A 19294-nucleotide genomic window follows, 5' to 3' on the forward strand; every position below is an offset into this window, starting at 1 on the left:
AAACTATTTTTAAGTGTGGATTTCAGAATATTTACCGAGACTTTCGACTTTTGTAAGTATTTACACAAACCATGAATATGTGCGGTGAATTTGAAAGAATATTCAAATTCACCGCATATATTATTTTTACTACGTATTTCTTTGATTGTAAGATAGATTATCATATTACTAGTAACGGGATGTTCCATTTATTTAAAAAAATAGAGGGCATAAACTTTTCCAAAACCATCAGGTCGTCGAAATCCGTAATGGTGGATAAGGAAAGGTTGAGTAATAATCTAAACAAATATATTTTCAGCAACTTTTCAACCATCCATGCAATTTATAAACGGAAAATGAAGATATATTTCTTTAAAGAAATATATATATTGAAGGAATAAGTATTGTTCGGAAATGTGGAACCGATAACACATTAATGTATTTACTTATTTATTATTTTATCGTTTTGTATCTAGAATATATTATAGATATTAAAACAATGAAATAAAAAATTACTTGCACGTAACTCTAAAAAATGCAAGATTTATAATTAATCACGATTATTATTCTGCATGTTGGTTTCGATTTTTTTTGTGCTAGTTTTTATGCGTATTACTTAAAAAGATGGAATACCGTCAATATAAAAATGAATTTTGAATACGGCATATTTTATTTAGCAATTTATGTTTGTACATACACGTTAGTGTTTGTGTGCCTTTTCCCGCTCTTCCCGTTCTCTTTTCCATAGGAACTGATTGTTTTTCAGGTGAACCTAGATCGTACGGTACGAACGACAGAATGCACTTGCAAGGCGGGTTTATCGGTTCGAGGTTGCAAACATGTAGCAGCGGTCTGTATTTTTATAAATAACGAATTTACGCAATCGAAAACCGATCAACCGCAATATTGGAATAAAAAAGGCTGCACTATCGCTCAAATGTTCCCAGGTAAGGAACATCTGATTGAACATTTAACTGGTTGAATAACGTAAGCCGTACAGCTGATCGCACGCGAAACGCCCACGAGTTGCCTAAATCTGCCACAACGCCACGTCCAAGAGGCGTTAGTTTTAGTTTTTTTTGTTTCACTTTTCTTTATAATAATCTAACTTGTGCATAAGTTCACTTTTTAGATGGGTACAAATTTGAATGAATACCTATCAAGCTCTTTAAGGACACTCATATTTATATTATATTTATAACGTAAAGAACGAAGAGTTTCTTTGGTTAAACGCGTTTCGACCTACTGGATTGTTTTTTTTTTTGTATTGATTATTGCATTAACTGAGGAAGCATAAGTATATAACTTCACGCTACAACCAATACACATGAAGTATCAATGAAAAGTGTTACAAACGAGGGGAAATACCAAATTGAGTTTCATCGCGCAATTGAGTAAAGTTTCACAAATCATGTATGACGAAATAGTTTTTTTTTTATAACTTCTAAAAAAAGACTAGAACCGCATATGTCTATCATTTAAGTTAGACACACTATAATTCTATGAAATTCTAGACAATAGCAATTCTGTTCTAAAATAATGCACCACTTACACAATCACGATACTTATCTAATATAATAGTTATAATAATGGTAGGGTACTACGTACGGCTTTATTTTCATATTTTCTTCGCCTATGGAATTGCCCTCGACCATATTTTATATCAATAGGATGTAAATAAAAACAATATTATAAAATTTATTATAATATACATAAGATTTGAAAATTAACATAGTGTATCATATAACATTTTAGAATGAAGAGCCAATCAAGCATTTCATAATAGTTAAGCACATGTGTCGTTATTTTTTATATAAGGGTGGCAACTGGCAAGGTTAAGTAAAGCATCACATTTTTTTTTATAAAAGCATCACTTATTAATACTTATTCTAAATGGTAGTAGTTAAGTTATATTTATAAAATGTGAAAGTAAATATTTATCTTTAATAATAGCCCACAACTTTCAATAGGTACCTACTAGTTTTTAATATAAGTAGTTTTAGACAATTGCGCAAAATAAATACAGTTTTGAGTATCGAAACTTTTCTATAGTAGAATACTTAGAAACATTTGTCATAGCAGTTTTAATGACTACTCGAGATCTTCTATAAGTGAATCTAACTCCTTTTTTAAGCTTAGGGACATTTCCTTTTGCATGAGAACATCGTCTTTCATCCTATCTACATTTGCCATCAGTAAAGTGTTGCCCTTTTTCAAAGCAACAATTCTAGTTTCATGTCTTTTTAGTCGTTTATTAAGATTTTCTTTCTTCTTTGGTAATGGCGCATCCTAAAATAAGAAAAACCATAAATAATATACTAGTTGGCATGTTAAATAATGACAGCCCTGCAACAGCAATATGAGAGCCCTTCAATTACCTGATATAGAAAGTGAGATAATTTTTTAAGCTGACCTTCATCATAATCATAGTAAATTCAATTTTGACTTTTACAGTTTACATACCTCGGGTTCACTTTCACTCTCAGTTTCACTTTCAGTGTCTTGTTCTGTTTCTGTCTCCGTTTCTTCTTCCTCAGATCCACTCTTTTTTTCATCTTCAGACTCTTCTTCCTCGTCTTCTTCTTCTTCATCTTCCTCTGAACCTACCTCTTTCATCATAGCTGCCATTTTATCTACTTCACGTTTGAGTTCCTTGTATTTCCTTTTCTCGTCCCTGAAAATTAAATTCAAATAAATACGCCTATTAGTTTACTCTGACTCGTTCAATTTTCGTAAATCGCCTTCTTTACTCGTTTTATCTCATATAACCAAGCTATTTAATAAAAATCTATAAAAAATGTTAATTTACTTTAAGGCAGCTTGCTGGTTTTTCAAGGACATCTTATAGGCCATTCGCTCTCGTTTCATGTTGTCTTGTTTCTCTTTCAAGTGCCTGATTTTATTTCTCATATTTCGAACGTCTTTCTCCAATCTTTTTTGTTTTTTCTCCTCAGATTCCTCCTGTAATAGAAGTATTAATATTATGGATATAAAACTACAAAAACTAACGTTACGTTCGTTACGTTCAATGCTAAGATAGTTATTAAATCATAAACCATTAAACTGATTTTAAACAAACTTTTGCGTTCTTTGACACATAATTTAAGCTCGATGGAAGGTAGAATTGTATAATTATCACGACCTTATAAAACGGTAAAGAAATATATAATATGTTCTCGAAACATACTTCTTCTTCTTCAGATTCTTCTTCTTCTTCGAAACTATCATCTTTAGTAACAGACAATTGTTTGACAGCATGGCTAGATCGTCTCGACCCAACATTCGTGGATACTACTCCCTATAATAAATAAACATTTAATTTAAATTAATATTACTTAACAGGAAATACACAGACATAAAAATATATTTTAAAATATCTACTATGGGATACTATGATGACAATAAGCACTAAACTAGGTACACTAATTCTGTAAAAATATCAAATAAGCTATGATATGCTATAGCTTTAGCTTTTTGCTATGATGAACAGTGTCATATTTAATTTTTTGTTACCTCATCATGTTTGTTATTGTTAGTAAAAGCATTATTATAAGCGTCAATTGATTTTTTTCTAATCTCTTCAGCTTCTTGGGATGTTACACTTATATTCAATTCTTTGCATTGTTCGAAAAATTCTAACCAGTTTTTTTGTTCAGGAGTAAGACAATGTCCCAACTTTAAAAGTTCCTCATACTGTTGCTGTGAAACATTATATAAACCAAATCATACGTTAAATGTTTTTATATACTACAATAGTATTAATATATCAATATGTACAGCCATATATATATACACTTACAGTTAATGCTTGTTCTAATTTCTTTTCCAATTCCATATTTTTACGTTTAACATCTTCTAATTCAGTTAGAGCGTCATCTCGATCTTCAGCCGCCTGTAAATACTGTTTTTGAAGACTATCAGCTGTTTCTTTGGCTTTATCTACTTCCATTTTCAAACTGTTAACTAACCGCTCATCATAAGCATCCGTCACTGAGATAACAGTTTTGTGTTGTTCTTGTTTAATAAATGCTCTCTCTCTAGCTAGCTCAGCTTCTAAATTTTGTATTCTGGTTAACAGTCGCCTGTTTTCTCTTTCTTGCACCTCCTTATTCCTGAAAGTTTAAACCATGCAAATATATTAGGTCCTTACATATGAAATTGGCGTTTTGTAAGGGAGGAACAAAAAGTCAAATATTTTTAAATATAATATGTTTAATTAATCAAAGTATGAACCATTGTTTTCTATGTACTTTTGCCATCTCATAGGTAGTTCATTGATCCCTTTACTAAAACAACCAGTCGGACGAGAATCAATAAAATCTGTGAAGGCGATTTGAAGTGCCCCATCAGAGTTAATTTTTTTCCCTAGCAAGAAGTTGTCCAAATTTCGAAAAAAATGGTAATCTGTTGGAGCAAGGTCCGGGAAGTACGGATCCTCCGTACTTCCCGGACCTTAGACATCCCAATTGAAGCTCTTCTAATTTGGTAGCCGTCTGTTGTGCAGTGTCTGTTGCGCTAGACCACTAGCGTTGTCGTGAAGTAGCAGTGGCGTGGAGCGATTGACCAGCCTAGGTTCTTTAGCCGCTAGATTGCTGACAATAGACATCAGCCGTAATAGTCTGGCCAGATTTGAGAAAACTGCAATGAACAATACCGGCACTAGTCCACCAAACGCTTACAAGTAACTTTTTTGGGGTTAATTTTCGCTTGGGGCAGGATTTGGCTGGCTGGCGAGTATCCAACCATTGCGCTGAGCGCTTCCGATTATCGTAAAGAATCCATTTTTCATCACAAGTGATGATTCGGTTTAAAATGCCTTCATTATAGTGCCGGTTCAGTAATGTAAGCAGCAGCAGTCGACGCGCGTTTGCCGGTTTGCTTCAGTCAATTCGTGAGGTACCCACTTTTCAAGCTTTTTAATCTTACCAATTTGCTTCAAGTGAATTAAAACAGTTTTATCACTAACACCGCAGCCTGCAGCTAACTCGGACGTGGTTTGCGATGAATCCGCTTCCACAATAGCCTTCAATACTTCATTATCAACTTGGGTCTCAGGCCGTCCACGGGGCTTGTTCTGCAGGTCGAAATTTCCAGAACAAAAACGTTGGAACCAAAAACGAACTATGTTTTCTTTTGCAACATGACCGCCATACACATCATTCACCCTTCGAGTCGTTTCCGCAGCACTAGTGCCACGGCGGAACTCGTACTCGTACGTAAAATGAGTGACGCAAACAGAAAAAAACAAATAAATGACGGTCATCGCACAAATACATGAGTAAATAGCTGTACAAATTTGAATTTGGAATTCCTTACCAAAGAGGAGAACATCGTGATTAAAGTGGTCAGTACGAAATACGCCAATTTCATATGTGAGGACCTAATAATTATGAAACACAATACTTCATTTTCTTTAGTATTTTTGCGGTGGAGAAGACTTACCTCAATTCTATGGCTAAAAGTTGTTTTGTTGATTGAAGATCATCTCTAACTTTGTCAATGTCATCCATTTCATCTATTTCTTCTTCTTCTGCAGCAGGAACCTATAATAGTAAAGTTTTTCCCTTATTTACATAAATTGTTTTTATTTTTAATCAGCAATTAAATACCTCTGCCAGTGCTACTCCTGATGGACTCGCTGCTAAATTAGCCTGCGACATCGATTTTTGCACTTGTTCTTCTATGGTCATTTGCCTTCTGAATTTCCGTAACCCTTCTAAAATTGGTTTACTCCTATCGTTACATTTGACTTTCTTTAACCTAACTCCCTTTGAGATTTCTTTGAGCAACTCATTGTGTGAATTCGGTTTCTCGGATTCAAATATAAACTGCCCTTTGTTTTTCACAACAACCGATGTCGTTATAATGGGACTGGATCTGGAATTTTATAACGAGACATGAATTTCTTGGTGAAACAAACTACTTATGTCATTTCTTCTACAGACTATCATCAAATCATATATATCAAACATCAGACACATAATTTTCTACAAAAAATCATTGGCTCTATAAATTTATCGACTATGTAAGACTGATGGAACCGCACTACAGCCTTCCTTCACAATGGCATGTAACGCATGCTAGAACAATTACCTGTCATTACAGACAACATGTTTCAACTTCCTTCCTTCTTCCACTTCCTTCATCATGTCACTCCAGTCGGGCCGTCTTCTCGGTCTGCTCCGCAACTGTTCAATTTTCTTCAGCTTTTCAGAATCAAGCTTAGGCTTTTTGAACTCAGGTGGTGGTGGTAACTTTGGTGGCGCCGGTGGCGGTGGGGGTGGTGGTGTAGGCTTTAGTAAACCTGTAAATTAAGACGATGTTACGATCCAAAAAATGTGTCCATCTTTATTCCCACTAGGCTACATAATACTGAATCCAATTAAAAAAATGAATAAACGTTTAATGATGATGTTATTGTAATAGTCGAATTGGTTCGGTAATCCTTCTGCAGGCATCTGGTTCAATATAGTGGCCGTGCGCGGCAATAACTGCCTAAAAAAGCGGTCAGTTATGGATCAGCAGAAGTCGAAGTTATATTTCATTATATATTTTAATTTTTATAAACTCCCTTAGATATATGATTAGCCTACACAAACGGTTATCCCATATTCGCCAATCATGTATCCGTATACTATAGACACGCATTTCAGTAAATTTAAAAATTACTTTAAATGAATCATCAAATCTTAAGGGAGGTTAGACCTGGTACTGTATTTTGTTTATACATACATTGTGCATTGGAATTTTTTCATACCTTTATAGTAGGGAATAACGTCATCCTGTAGTGTCATTTTGACTGTCACTGACTTAACAAAAATTAAAAACTTAACAAATATCAAAAACTTTAAATGTTAATTTAAAACTTTTCGCCGAACCTAACAGATGTCTAGTATTTGCACCTGATCTGCACATGCGTCGCACACGGAACTAACTGTGACTATTTTGGATCACATCAAGACCACAAACTGTATATCATACAGGACATCAAAAGGGATACTAATAGAGAGAATTTGAATGGTGCAACTGTTGCACCACAAGCTTGTTTAGCTAGTTTTTTTTTAAATTTACAGGTTTTACACCCGAATAAAGATAATAAGAAATAATATAGATTATATGATATAGAACAAAATGTGCTTAGAATATTTTTTTTTTAGGATTGCTTCTTTAAAGAACAGGTTAGGGATTATTTTGTATTATTAAAAGGCGTAATTATAGATGATATTTTAGGATCGTCATTGTGTTAACTGCCAAGATCGACTTTCTATGGCATTTGATTGATACGCATCGAGATGTTTCTATGAATAGAACTTTATCGTGTATGAATTCAGTTTATGTTTGTCCGTTTTTGTTTTGAGCGATAATATCGACTGTATTAATATAACGCGATATACATGATATTTTAGATAAAATAGCCTTCTTATCTTCTAAACTGCATACTTGATAAATCTACTTACTTCGTAAACTCTCATTTTTAGTCAGAGTGTGTCCCTTCGGAATGTCATTTGCTAATGTTTTGTCAATATTCTCCTTGACTCGTTCATGAAGTGGATCTCTCCATTTCTTGAGCATTACGTCATCTTTGGAGGGCGCTTTTTGTAAAGGTTTGCGTGGAGGCAGCTAAAAAGGAAAAAAAATATATATTATATACGAGATATATTTATATTAAGCATTTATACAAGTCAGACTCAAAGGCATTCTTATTAAAGAAGTTACTACTACGTACTAAATGTAGCTGTAAAGTCACAGGCTCCTGACATATATATATCTCTCTATATCAGGATCATAGGACGACTGTTTTTAATTATTGAACGTTGAAGTGTTTGTTTTTATTTATTAAAACAATATTTGTACGTGTATTTTTTTTTGATAATTACCTTTGAAGGAGTTTTCTCTAACGGTGTTGGTGGTTTTGTTGCCATACTTGTTTTGTCTTCTTTCTTGTTTTCTGTACTTTTTTCAAGTTTGTTTTCTTTAATTAGGGTATTAGGTATTCCTTTACCGTTTACAGTTACGTCATTCGCCGGAGTTATTTTTGATTTGTCATTTTTATCAACAGATTTCCGATCAATTATACTAACAGATTTTTCTTTTGGCTTATCGTCTATCGTTTTAACACTCTTTAAAATAGGCCGTTCTGGAGCCTTTGTTTTTTCCTCACTTTTAATTTTATCTGCGGCACTTGATTTTTGCGATGGTTTTGATGTAATATTTTTTTCGTCTGTTGTCTTCTTATCGTCAAGTTTAGTTTTCTCTGTGATATTACTTTTTGTTGTAACTTTGTTTATCGGTTTTTCTTCCGCTGGTTTTTTATCAATTGTCTTTATAGTGGATTTTGTAAACCTAGGTTTGTCATCTGATGACCTAGAAGCTTTATCAGCTAGTTTAGCTGTTGAAGGTTTTACAAGCTTTTCCTCTTCTGGGTTTTCTGGAGATGCACCATTGGTGGTTTCTCTAAGTGTAGCTTGTTTCTTCAAAAGAGCTGAAATTTTTTAAATGAAATTCTATGTTTAACTATGAACTAAAGTGTTATTAGGTTATTTTATGTGTAAAAGTGACTTTCCAATATTAGCCTGTTAGTGACGTGTAAAAAACATAAATCCTGCACTTATGGTTTACGGCTTCCAAAGTTCTTTGAAATATCCTATTACTTTAATTATCACAAGAAATAATAATTAAGAGGTAAATGATTGGGGACACGTGTTAACAATTCGTCTCGTATGCATTTGATATCATTAAATATGGACGTAAATAAACATAGCGAGTGCCAAATGGCCGACCTTCGCTGTTTTACTAGGTTTATTTATCAATTTCAAAAAATATAATACCCAAGTTTTTGTCTAGTGTCAATAATGTAGATTTACCAATATTATATGTATATACTTGATAAAATACGCTATAAATCGCTTTATTTAAATTAGCAAAGCATTTCTGAAGTAAATATATTAGGTATGCATAAATGTACGTCTAAAAGCGTTCTTATAAATCATACTGTAACACCAACATCTACGTTTATTTTGTAAAATCGTGTCCTCTCTAAAAATATCCCGATTCGTTGGCGTTGGCTTGGAATATCTCAGCGAAACGATAATTGTAACATGTCATGATACAGTTTAAAACACTTGATTGTTTTTCAGAATTTTACTACGTTAGTACTCTTGTTACACTATAAAACTTGTATATACATTTTATTTGGTCTTTAAACGGAGCCTGATTTTAATTAATTAGTGTACACATTTGTAAAATAGTCATTTAGGTACTGCATACATTTCTATATCCTTGCTTTCATAAACAGTAGATTACACAGTAGTACAGTAGAGTACAGTAGTACTTATGAATTGCAAAAACACAACATCAATAAATCTGCAATTTGAATCTAGAATAGAATCAATATTAAGAATTGTGCAAGTCACGACGTAACTTCTTTTCTACACATATGTGTCATGATTTTTAGTATTTATGTTTATTTGCGGCTTTCGCTTGCAATATTTTACTGTATGGTATATCCTCGCAACTTTTAATAATAAAAGGATAACACAATAAGATACCGTTAGTAAACTAATTTACGTAACCGTTGTGAAGCAATTCACCTTTTCTTTGCACAACAACACTTTAGCAAATCTCCTGAACACACAACACGTCACACTTCCAACTCCAGACTAACAAACTTGGGAACTATATGAGTAAGTATTGGAAGTGGTGTCCATGCCAAACTTTCAGCCACGTGTTGACGTCAGTATGTAGGTACACATATACACATGTACACATATACTATGCACTTTTGAAATATCGTAGAGGACGCGTATCAGCCTTGATTGATAATAAATCTCGTAGCAAAATGTGACGTGTGATATTCTTAAAACCCGTGGGGCTGGGGCCATGGGGCTACAGTGCTGTTGTCTCTGAACGACTCTTAGCACGACTATTGCTTTTAAACTATTTATTCAAATAGTTCAGTTTTAAAATATTACTAAATCCATAACACGTCTTCTAATTAATGATTTAAACAGCTGCTAATCTAAAAACACGAGGATAAGTTTAGAGCCTGCATCACACAACCTAACGTGGGAGGAAACGTCGCACATTTCTAGTACATGGAATTAATAGCCAGTGCCCATGACTTCGTTTATACATTTGATTACCAACTATAGTATTTACAAAATAAAAATTGATTAAAACATTCGTATATAGCGTACCCTGTACGTTATGAATATAATAGTAACGTTCAGTCAGTTCGGTGGCCTAAATATATAACGGGAGAATTTGTTGTGTCGTCACTTAAAACACTGAACCAATTTGAATTGATGGCTTAGCAAAATCAAGATACAGCTCCTTTCATGCGCTTTTTATTTTGTAAAACACTATAAAAATTAAATATTTATTAAACTTCAGTTTAACAGCTGATATGTCAAGTTACTGAACGTACGAAACAGTTATGATATACATTAGCTTACTTTATGACTATTTATAATGTAGTAAGTAAAGGCATATGTCTTGATTTTTAACCGTAAATACTACATCTACCGAATACCTAAATAAAACTTTCTCGTATTGTTCCAATTAGATTTTCAATCTTCGTCTCAATTGCAAACAAATTAAAATACTTCTCATTCATGCGTATATGGAACATTTATAAATAAGATGTAGTTTCTTATCTCTAAACATTCATCATTTGCTGATGTATGACTATTTTTCAAAAATCAAGCAAACACATATCAAACCTCCATGTCTATGGAATTATCCAGTAGTTGTTGAGTTCATTCATTACAAATACACAAAAAAATAAATCTTGCGTCTTTATAACACTAGTATAGATTGATTTTTCTGACTGTACAAAAACTGAAAAAATACAAATTTAAGACTAGTAGGGAGATACCTCTTTTCGTCTACAATTGGATCTTAAGGTTATCTAATGGTTTATAAATCTGATTACGCTTTAACTACTGCAAATAATATAAGCTGAAGTATGCACTCTCCGGTACTTACGTTTAATTGGCTTAATAACGAACTCTTCCTGACTGGCCAAAGGCGGTGTGCTTTCTACTGGTTTCAATTTCCTCTGCGTCCATGATGGAGGGGCCTGAGAATCCTTTTCCTTGACCCAGGGTGGCCTAAAGGTCTCCCGTTTGGGCCCCGACTCCTTGCTTACATTGCCGATTGGCATAGTGGTACTGTAAAGTGTAAAATGTTTGTGTGTTTAATAGTATTATGTCATTGACGAATTACTGTTTTTTTTTATATCTAACGTATAATCTTGAAAAGTCTTTTAGTAGATTTTATATGTAATAAAGTCAGTACGTATACGACTTGACTTATATTAAAAAAATATAAACAATGGTATAGGAAAGTGTTACACAATTCTTCACTTTTCACTAAATTAAATGATAGTCGTACTTAAAACAAAACACAATCGTATAATGCTAATTTCAAACAATTTTAATTATATTTTTATATAAAAATTATTGAAATGTCGTGTCTTACGTGTGTTTTGTGTAGTGTACACAGAAACCCACTTAATTCACAGCACACCACTAATAAGACATCATAATTTAAAGTAAAAAATCCTTCAAACAAGTTGATAAAATAAACGCAGCGTCGGCCGCGCGTGATTCCCAACTAGACGGAATTTCGTGTTTGAATAATCTCTGGAACTTATAAATAGGTACAAGACGGTGAACATGCTGCGGATGAGATTTTATATAGCGAAATAATCCGGGATGTTGGGATTCATTAATGAAATCAATTCATTAGGTCGACCCCGTATGTATTTTTACATTTTTCGTTATAAAGGGAAAGTCGATGACAATCGAGGATGCTGTGCTCCTGCAAAGAATAAAAGTTACATTTTTGGAAAACTAGATATATTAAAAGCTGCATATATGTAACATTTAACATATTAAATATAAAACTCGTTATAAAATATTTACTCTTCTGTCTTTTAAAAGTTTACCATAACATCTATGAAAAATATTAAAAGACGCGACCGTGACGAAAGCTCTCATAAACATTTTTATTAAATCGTCGACGGAACGCTTATTTTTAGCGTTTCCTGCTCCGCTTGTTCTTGTCAATGACAAAAGCTCCGATAAAGAAAGATTATTGACTATACTGCACGGTACTATAGTTTATAAAAGCTCATAGCGGCGACATTAATCTTCATCGTCATTCACCATACGTCACACATTAAATAATTATTTGAATCAATGGAATTCCTAACAACTATTATGAAACAGTATACAAATTCCCTTGTGTATATTTGAATGTTTTATAGCCAAATTTCACGCTTATCACCTATCTTTACCATTTTGTTACATTAGTGGGTTGTACCTAAAACGGGACGTCATATGGGTTATGGTAGGGTGTCCTAATGCCAGCCACAATTGCATATACTTTCTCTAATTTTCTTGTCAAGTCAAGTTTATTATCATAGTTTAAAATCTTCTTAAGAGAAGTTTTTGTTTGTTGCTATTGGTGTATTGTAATAGAATTGGTGAATATTCCTGTTCATCAATAGTTCATATAAATTATATAAAAATGTCAGCCCTTGGCTCCATATTTCTGCATCTGTTGGTTTATATTTTTTATGGACCACACGTGCCATCTTTTCCTCCCGATCTTTTCCTTCACTTAGGTGCATGCAATATTAATGTGTTTGTATGTGAATAGCTGCGAATGAAACGCATAACCACAGAGTTAAGAATTATGAAGCCTTTCTAGGCTTGTCCCTGCTAACGTTATGCATTACAATTAGACCTTGTCGAGTTATATACCTAAACCTTTTTCATAATTAACTGTATCTATTGGTTTTATATTAGTGCGGGAGTTATTGACTTTATGACGAACAAACAGGCGCTCACGCCGGAGGGGTTCAATAATAATTGATTGCTAAAGGTTATTAAATTTTTGACGTAATCACCTTTGGTTTTTGTACAGGCCTTTGATCTATTTGGCCGCGAATCTATGGATTTACGCACTATTTCCGAGGGTAATTTCGCCACTGCTTGCCGACCATAATTTGAAGCCCCGGGAAATCCGACTTCGTGTGTTTTCAGGACTAATTATACCCCTTTGATGAAGGATTAATATTGAAGTGATAAAGTGCGAATAGTGAAGACAAGTGAGAAAGTACTGAATGAATTGCGCGTAATTGAATCAACTAGTGACCGTATTGTGTATGGGTTATTAGTGTATTTCAAGGCGTAATTTGTAGCTTTTTAGTGTCAACAAATTTCTCGTTGATTAATTTAAAAATTAACTCTTGACGAGATCAACGTCGTTTTCTATCCTATCTCGTAACAATATTATGGACACTTCCTATTAGAAATCGTAATTTCATCTGCTAAGAAATAAACGACACGGCGATCCGCCAAAACAATGTTACAACTTTTTAATTAGATCAGCACATCAACGCGCAACCGTAAAATATGAATAAGCATGAACCCCTTATATTGGTCTAAAGTCTTAATTTTTTCAAGCGGAGATATTTTACTACCGCGCGAACTTCATATTATCGATTTTTAAGAACGTTCCGACCTTACAAAAGAAGAGAATTAAGCTTTTCTTATTATTATAAAATGTAATGTCTGGGCTATGCTTTCTAATATTCATTTTTTATTTTTGAAGAATGTATCATCACTATCTATTGAACACCCCTCGTATAGTTATGCATACGATAATAACAAGCAATTATGAAAGAACGATATAGACAAACGTTATCGGTTAGTACTTCGATTTCTTATGTAAATTTTTTTATTTTATAAAAGTATTCCTACAGCTACTCATTAAACAATATTCAAACAATTACATTATACATAAAAGCCAAAAACGGAATACACATTCAAACATAAAGCACAGTTTTACCTATTTATACAAAAAATATAACAAAGTACAAATTCATACTAAATTCTAGATTATAATTTCTAAGATTCATTGATCATTATAATAAATATTCAATATAAAGGAAGAATAACAAAGCCAAGCAATTAATAAAAGATACCAGAGTTTTTTAAATATTAAATTTAGATGTCAAATTGTACTAATATGATCCTCATACCCCGTACATAAATAAAGTAATTATCGTTTAATACATTTATTTATATTAATAACAAGACCAATCTATACAAGTACCAAATATTGTTGTTTAATTTTTAGTGTATTTGGAGTCGGTTATAATTTTCAAGGCAGGCTAGGCAGTCACTAAGATGTCGTTTTAATAACACAAGCTCCAACGATTTATTATATAATTGTCAAGAACTGTCATACTTCAGTGAATAGTGAAGGTGTGTTACATTAAGGTGCAGTCCCGGAAGTACCGTAACAAGCAGGATACACGGACTATTAATGTTAAAATATGATTAATAGTATTTGCTTGTTTGTTGCGATTGCTTCATCATATTCTTCTCCGAAGTCGATGACAAATTTTAAGGGGTAGTCCCTTGGCTTTCGAATGAAAGACCATCTTCGGCGATAAAGCACCTAAAGATTTGAATTCGAAAATATACTCTTTATCTCGGTGTCTACGTGAGGTCCTCTGTTGAAATATGGCCAAATTGATATATTCTAATTACATCTTTTTCCTACAAATATAATTTTATTTTTTAAATCTGTTATGTTTTTTTTTATATAACAGGGCCCATAAAGGGCAGTTTCGTAGCCCATGGACATTTCAGTGGGTGCGTTGCCGGCCTTTGAGGAAGATGTAAGTGTGAATAGTTGAAGGTAGAATCTCTCAGGGAACCTTTTGTTTGTTATCTAATAATAAACAAACTGAACATTTGTGATAGAAATTTAATACATATTATAATTACAATTGATATTATCCGTGATTGGATGATGATATTATCACCAGTCATCTTATCAATTAAGCGCATTCGTATCAATCGCTATCGACCGACAGGAAACAAAAACAGTATGTAATTATATTTCTTAATAATACCCATCTAAAAGATAAATAATAATTTAATTTCTAATAATCAAATTGTATTAGGGTGGGATTTACTCAAAGGCATTGTTTTGCATTAATAAATTCCAGTGAGGTAGTGGCATGTAAGCCATTATTATTTATATGTTATTAATTATACAGTTAAAGAAGCCTTTACTTTAAAAAAATATACTTATGTACATATTATAAATTTTTAAATAGATAGAGTTCTAAAAAAGATTATTGCATTTCAAGAGAGTGCTTTTTAATTTAACTCTTGTGTGTGTTTAAGTGACAGCTAAAGATTCGTAAAAAGGGCCTATAAACTTTAACCAAGTTACAATGTTATATATTTATTTATTTATACTGGCTGATAATCATAAAACTATCAGTAGCAATTACATTAAGTATATTATGAACAAATTTTCTACTGATGATGTCAAATGTAAATATTATAACGAAGACGCGAATCGTTCCCAAGTACTTATTTCTTTAAATAGCGCACTGCCAGGACATTCTGTCGCTCCAACTTGCCGGTGACCAATTAGCTTATATTCACGACTCACGTAACCCAGTTCCACACCAACCTTCACAAGTTCCTTTGCAACATTCAGTTGCAACTTTGCAGGGATGGTAGCTGAAATAATGTTTTATTATAAGACAAATAACCAAGTGTAAACACTGTTTATTATTTAAAGGATTACGCTATGTCTTTTCCGTAAAGGATTGTCAGTCGACTGCACTAGATCTAAGGAAAAATACGGAGAAGCCGTACGTCAAATCCAATACGTATTTGTAATACGGAATTCATAGTTAGCCCTAAGATTTAAAATAGCACGGGATGGCATCTCACTCTTAATTGGTAATGTAATTATAAGAAAAGGAAACGTATTTAAGAAAACGATTTAAGAGTTACGACCTTTTATCACATCGTCGTATAAACTTAAACTTTTCTTGAACATTTGAAAAGTATTGAACTAACTAAGTTCCATATTAAATAGCCGGTCTTACTGACTTCATAACAATTTTGTTCTTAATTCGACCAAATCTTTTTATCTACGTACTCAGTTTACTTGAAGTTTTGACCAATTAAAATATGTATTTGAAAGGACGGTGTAATAATGGTTTCAGGGTGAAATATGTGTTATAGGCCCTTATGAAGCGTTTCTGGTAATTGTGATTCGTAAATTTGCTTCTATAAAACACAATTTTGTGAAATTAAACTATTAATAGAAAGCCCATAAATAGCCTACGTAGCTGCAATAAGGCTTTCGAATCTATTATAATTTTTAAAAGAAATTTAGCAAAAAAATGTGAACTGTGATATAAGGAGTAGTTTTCTAAAGATTGTCGCTATAGCGTGATACTTACACACCCAATCACCAATGAAGACAATGCCAATGCTGTTAGTGTTGAAACCAGCTGCGTGTGCGCCGACGCGGTTCCACCCTCGACCCTCGTACACTACTCCATCGCCGCCCACTGCAAAGCTATTGCCACACACAAACATTAATGCATAGTTGTATCTATGTAGGGTTGTATATTTTAAGATCTTACTCAAGTATGCAAATAGAATTGATGTAATTTTGTCAAATTTCGTACATGTATAGTTAAATATACAGTTTTTAGTCGAAATATCTTGCCTTATTAATATTTATAATTATAATATATATAATAATTGCCGTTTAATATTAAAAGACTTTTGTTTAAATATGTCTAAAATTACATAGTATAAATATATAAATCCTTTTAACTACGGCATGCTTGCAGTAAAGTTTACTTGTAATACATAATTATATAAATATTAATTGTTATGTTTTTTAATCAAAGTGCTTGATTACTTCGAATTGCTTTATAGAAAAACCGTAGGCAATTTTTAATTGTATGTAACATCAAAAAACTGGGAAGTCCCAATGTTCGTAAAATTCTACATCAGGAGTCTCTCCCGTGCTCAATTATTCAATCTTAATAAATTTATTTATAAGACTCACTTGTATCCAATATCGTTCCATCCATTTGTTATTTGATGTGCATACTGCATAGAGCGCATTGATCTAGCGCATTCTGCCCGACTGTGGCAAACATTTGGTATGTAGCTATGATGTATTATCACTAGGGGTACTGGCGTGTTCTGTTCTGTTATAGATGTTGGTGGTTTCGCATTCCATTCTTCACGCGATACGAATGGGAATGGGTAGCAGTATGCTGAAATACACTCTTAATCATACAGCGGAAAATAAAATGATAAATGCGTGTAATTGACTAGCTTGTACGGATCGCGGAATAGTTGTCTGATGAAAAATACCCGAATCTTATAAGCTGCAGTAGTTTAGAACCAGACTCGTGTCTAATAAGACTGCTACAACAACATAAAATCTATTATAGTTTTTTTATAAAAAAAAGTTTTAAAGTTATACTTCTTTTGGCACGCTTGGGAGTGCGAAAATTATGAGAGTATTTCTTACGTTGCGCGCGCACACCGTCACAAGAAACCGACATCCTGAAGTTAACATATTTAACATTTAAAAAAAATGTCCATTTCTTTAATTATGTAGAAATATTTTTTGTGATGTTTAAATAAACTTTATTTTACTAGATAATGCGTTATAATAAAAGTCTCAATGAATTAAATACCTTTTTTTCTATTCTTAGAGTCGTTTTTTCTACAAACGTAGAATAAGGCAAAACATTTTAAAAAGATTTTTGATCTTATTACGCCAAAGAAGTATAACTTCTACTACGCGTACACACGCATGGTTTTTTTTAATAGCAATTGATAGCAAAATGGATGTGACACATTATGCGAAGGCATTGTGCAATATTATATTTAAAATTAGCTAAGCTACTCAACGGGCACGAATGATTTAGTAAACTCAAATACTTACATATTTTATTAGACCTTTGAAATTTCGCTGGAAAGCTTTGTGATGATACGACAAAACTAAGGAACATAAGCGCGTAGAACTTCATTATGACTAAAACAAATAGGTACACAATTACGGTATAATTAGTACAATATCGAATATCTTTATTAATTTAAGTGCTATCGAGATTAAATAAAATCACAGCGTGCTCAAAGCATTTTAACAAGCGATAAGCAAACTATTAGATATAAGAATTATTTTGATACATGCTTGATGGCCCTTGATATTTCGATTTCGCAACCGGTTTCACTGTATTAGATATTTTTAGAACATTTAGGTATGGCTTTTTAATTTTATATACGACAATTTTTCTTTTAAAATATATAAAAGGTAACATAATTATGAAAACTGCTCATTTATCTACTTTTATACAATTAGTAATCTAATTATAATTAGAAATTATAAAGGTTTCTTAGGTTAATATGGGCTTTGGCAAAATATTAGTGAAATAAAAAAGGTTGAATGATACCAAAGACAATACATAGTTAAATCTATACAACATACATATATTAGTGAATGCAAGGAATAAAACGTTTACGGAAACATCGAAATATTCTAAAATCTAATTAAAATAATAAATCTAACGAATAGAAAATCAAGAAAATACTCACTCCAATAATATGTATATAATGATCTTGATTTTAGCAACGCCCGATTACTACTGTACTATAAGGCTTTTGTAAAAACAATAATATATACACTAATTGATTGATAAGCCACTCAATCACTGAGATTTGGTGATATTTCATTTATAGGTATGACTCAACTTATGTAATGTTACTCTCGATCGGGTAAACCCCTCATCAAACATGTTTCCACAGCCGCCCTTGTGAACCTCAGATAAGTTAAGGCTCAATAAAAATACGACTTTTCGCGACACATTTCTTGTTACGTTTGAAGAGTTTCTAATATTCTAACCATTATTTATTGATAGTTTTGAAAGAGATATCAAGATTGATTTATATTAAGCTTATGTGTTATGTTTTACCGAAGATAGGTACCTATCGGAAAAAAAACTTAATGCCTAGTTCGACGACCTCCAAAATTATTAATATCTTTTTCATAGACCTTGGATACATTTTTTATTCATTTTCTGTCCATACATTAAAAGCGTAAAAAAGTAATCTGTCAAAAAACTAAAATCTTTAAATCCGTTATTATACGAAATCAAATAACAAAAAAAACGTTAATTAACATCACTTTTTGTAGCAAAATGTTTTCTTTAATTATAGTAATTAATTATTATTATTTAATTAAGTTCTCATATTGCATGCACAAAATTCATGATTCCTTTTTTGTCTTAAGGAAGGTGTATTTGTATATGTAACGTAAAAATTATATCGATTTAACAGTTGCAATGATTTCGTATTCTTATCGTATGTGAATGGAGAATTATAAATTTAGTCGTGTATTTGTTTTTCTGTAATAATCTAAAGCCCGAACCTTCTATCTAAATTTAAATCATCCCATT

The 19294-nt window shown here is 32.5% G+C and overlaps 2 protein-coding genes across 2 annotated transcripts; both read right to left on the reverse strand.

Annotated features, from left to right (window-relative positions):
- Positions 1-1657: 1657 nt before the first annotated feature.
- Positions 1658-11613, reverse strand: LOC123709730 (trichohyalin). Its single transcript, XM_045661253.1, has 13 exons — positions 11461-11613; positions 10966-11150; positions 7857-8461; positions 7437-7599; positions 6073-6283; positions 5589-5856; positions 5422-5522; positions 3779-4091; positions 3493-3678; positions 3167-3277; positions 2789-2940; positions 2443-2653; positions 1658-2268 (listed from the first exon to the last, which is right to left on the reverse strand). The coding sequence occupies exons 2-13, from the start codon at positions 11141-11143 to the stop codon at positions 2071-2073; spliced, it is 2697 nt and encodes an 898-aa protein (XP_045517209.1). The 5' UTR covers positions 11144-11150; positions 11461-11613; the 3' UTR covers positions 1658-2070.
- Positions 11614-14746: 3133 nt separating this feature from the next.
- On the reverse strand, positions 14747-18693 carry LOC123710299 (peptidoglycan-recognition protein LB-like). The gene is made up of 5 exons (XM_045662109.1): positions 18435-18693; positions 17785-17874; positions 16891-17104; positions 16271-16389; positions 14747-15536 (listed from the first exon to the last, which is right to left on the reverse strand). Exons 2-5 carry the CDS (start codon positions 17867-17869, stop codon positions 15352-15354), a joined length of 603 nt encoding a protein of 200 aa, XP_045518065.1. The 5' UTR covers positions 17870-17874; positions 18435-18693; the 3' UTR covers positions 14747-15351.
- Positions 18694-19294: the final 601 nt, after the last annotated feature.

Source organism: Pieris brassicae, chromosome 5 (genome assembly GCF_905147105.1).
Source record: "Pieris brassicae chromosome 5, ilPieBrab1.1, whole genome shotgun sequence".
Classification (NCBI taxonomy): Eukaryota; Metazoa; Arthropoda; class Insecta; order Lepidoptera; family Pieridae; genus Pieris; species Pieris brassicae.

Coding starts and splice junctions, on each gene's coding strand:
- LOC123709730 (XM_045661253.1), bottom strand. CDS start 11,143: ATGCCAATCGGCAATGTAAGCAAGGAGTCGGGGCCCAAACGGGAGACC. Junction 4,092..5,421: donor CTTTTAGCCATAGAATTGAG/GTAAGTCTTCTC, acceptor TTAAACTTTCAG/GAATAAGGAGGTGCAAGAAA. Junction 3,278..3,492: donor ACAATAACAAACATGATGAG/GTAACAAAAAAT, acceptor TATTTATTATAG/GGAGTAGTATCCACGAATGT.
- LOC123710299 (XM_045662109.1), bottom strand. CDS start 17,869: ATGAAGTTCTACGCGCTTATGTTCCTTAGTTTTGTCGTATCATCACAA. Junction 17,105..17,784: donor TCAAAGGTCTAATAAAATAT/GTAAGTATTTGA, acceptor AGTGTATTTCAG/CATACTGCTACCCATTCCCA. Junction 15,537..16,270: donor CTTCATTGGTGATTGGGTGT/GTAAGTATCACG, acceptor ACATTATTTCAG/CTACCATCCCTGCAAAGTTG.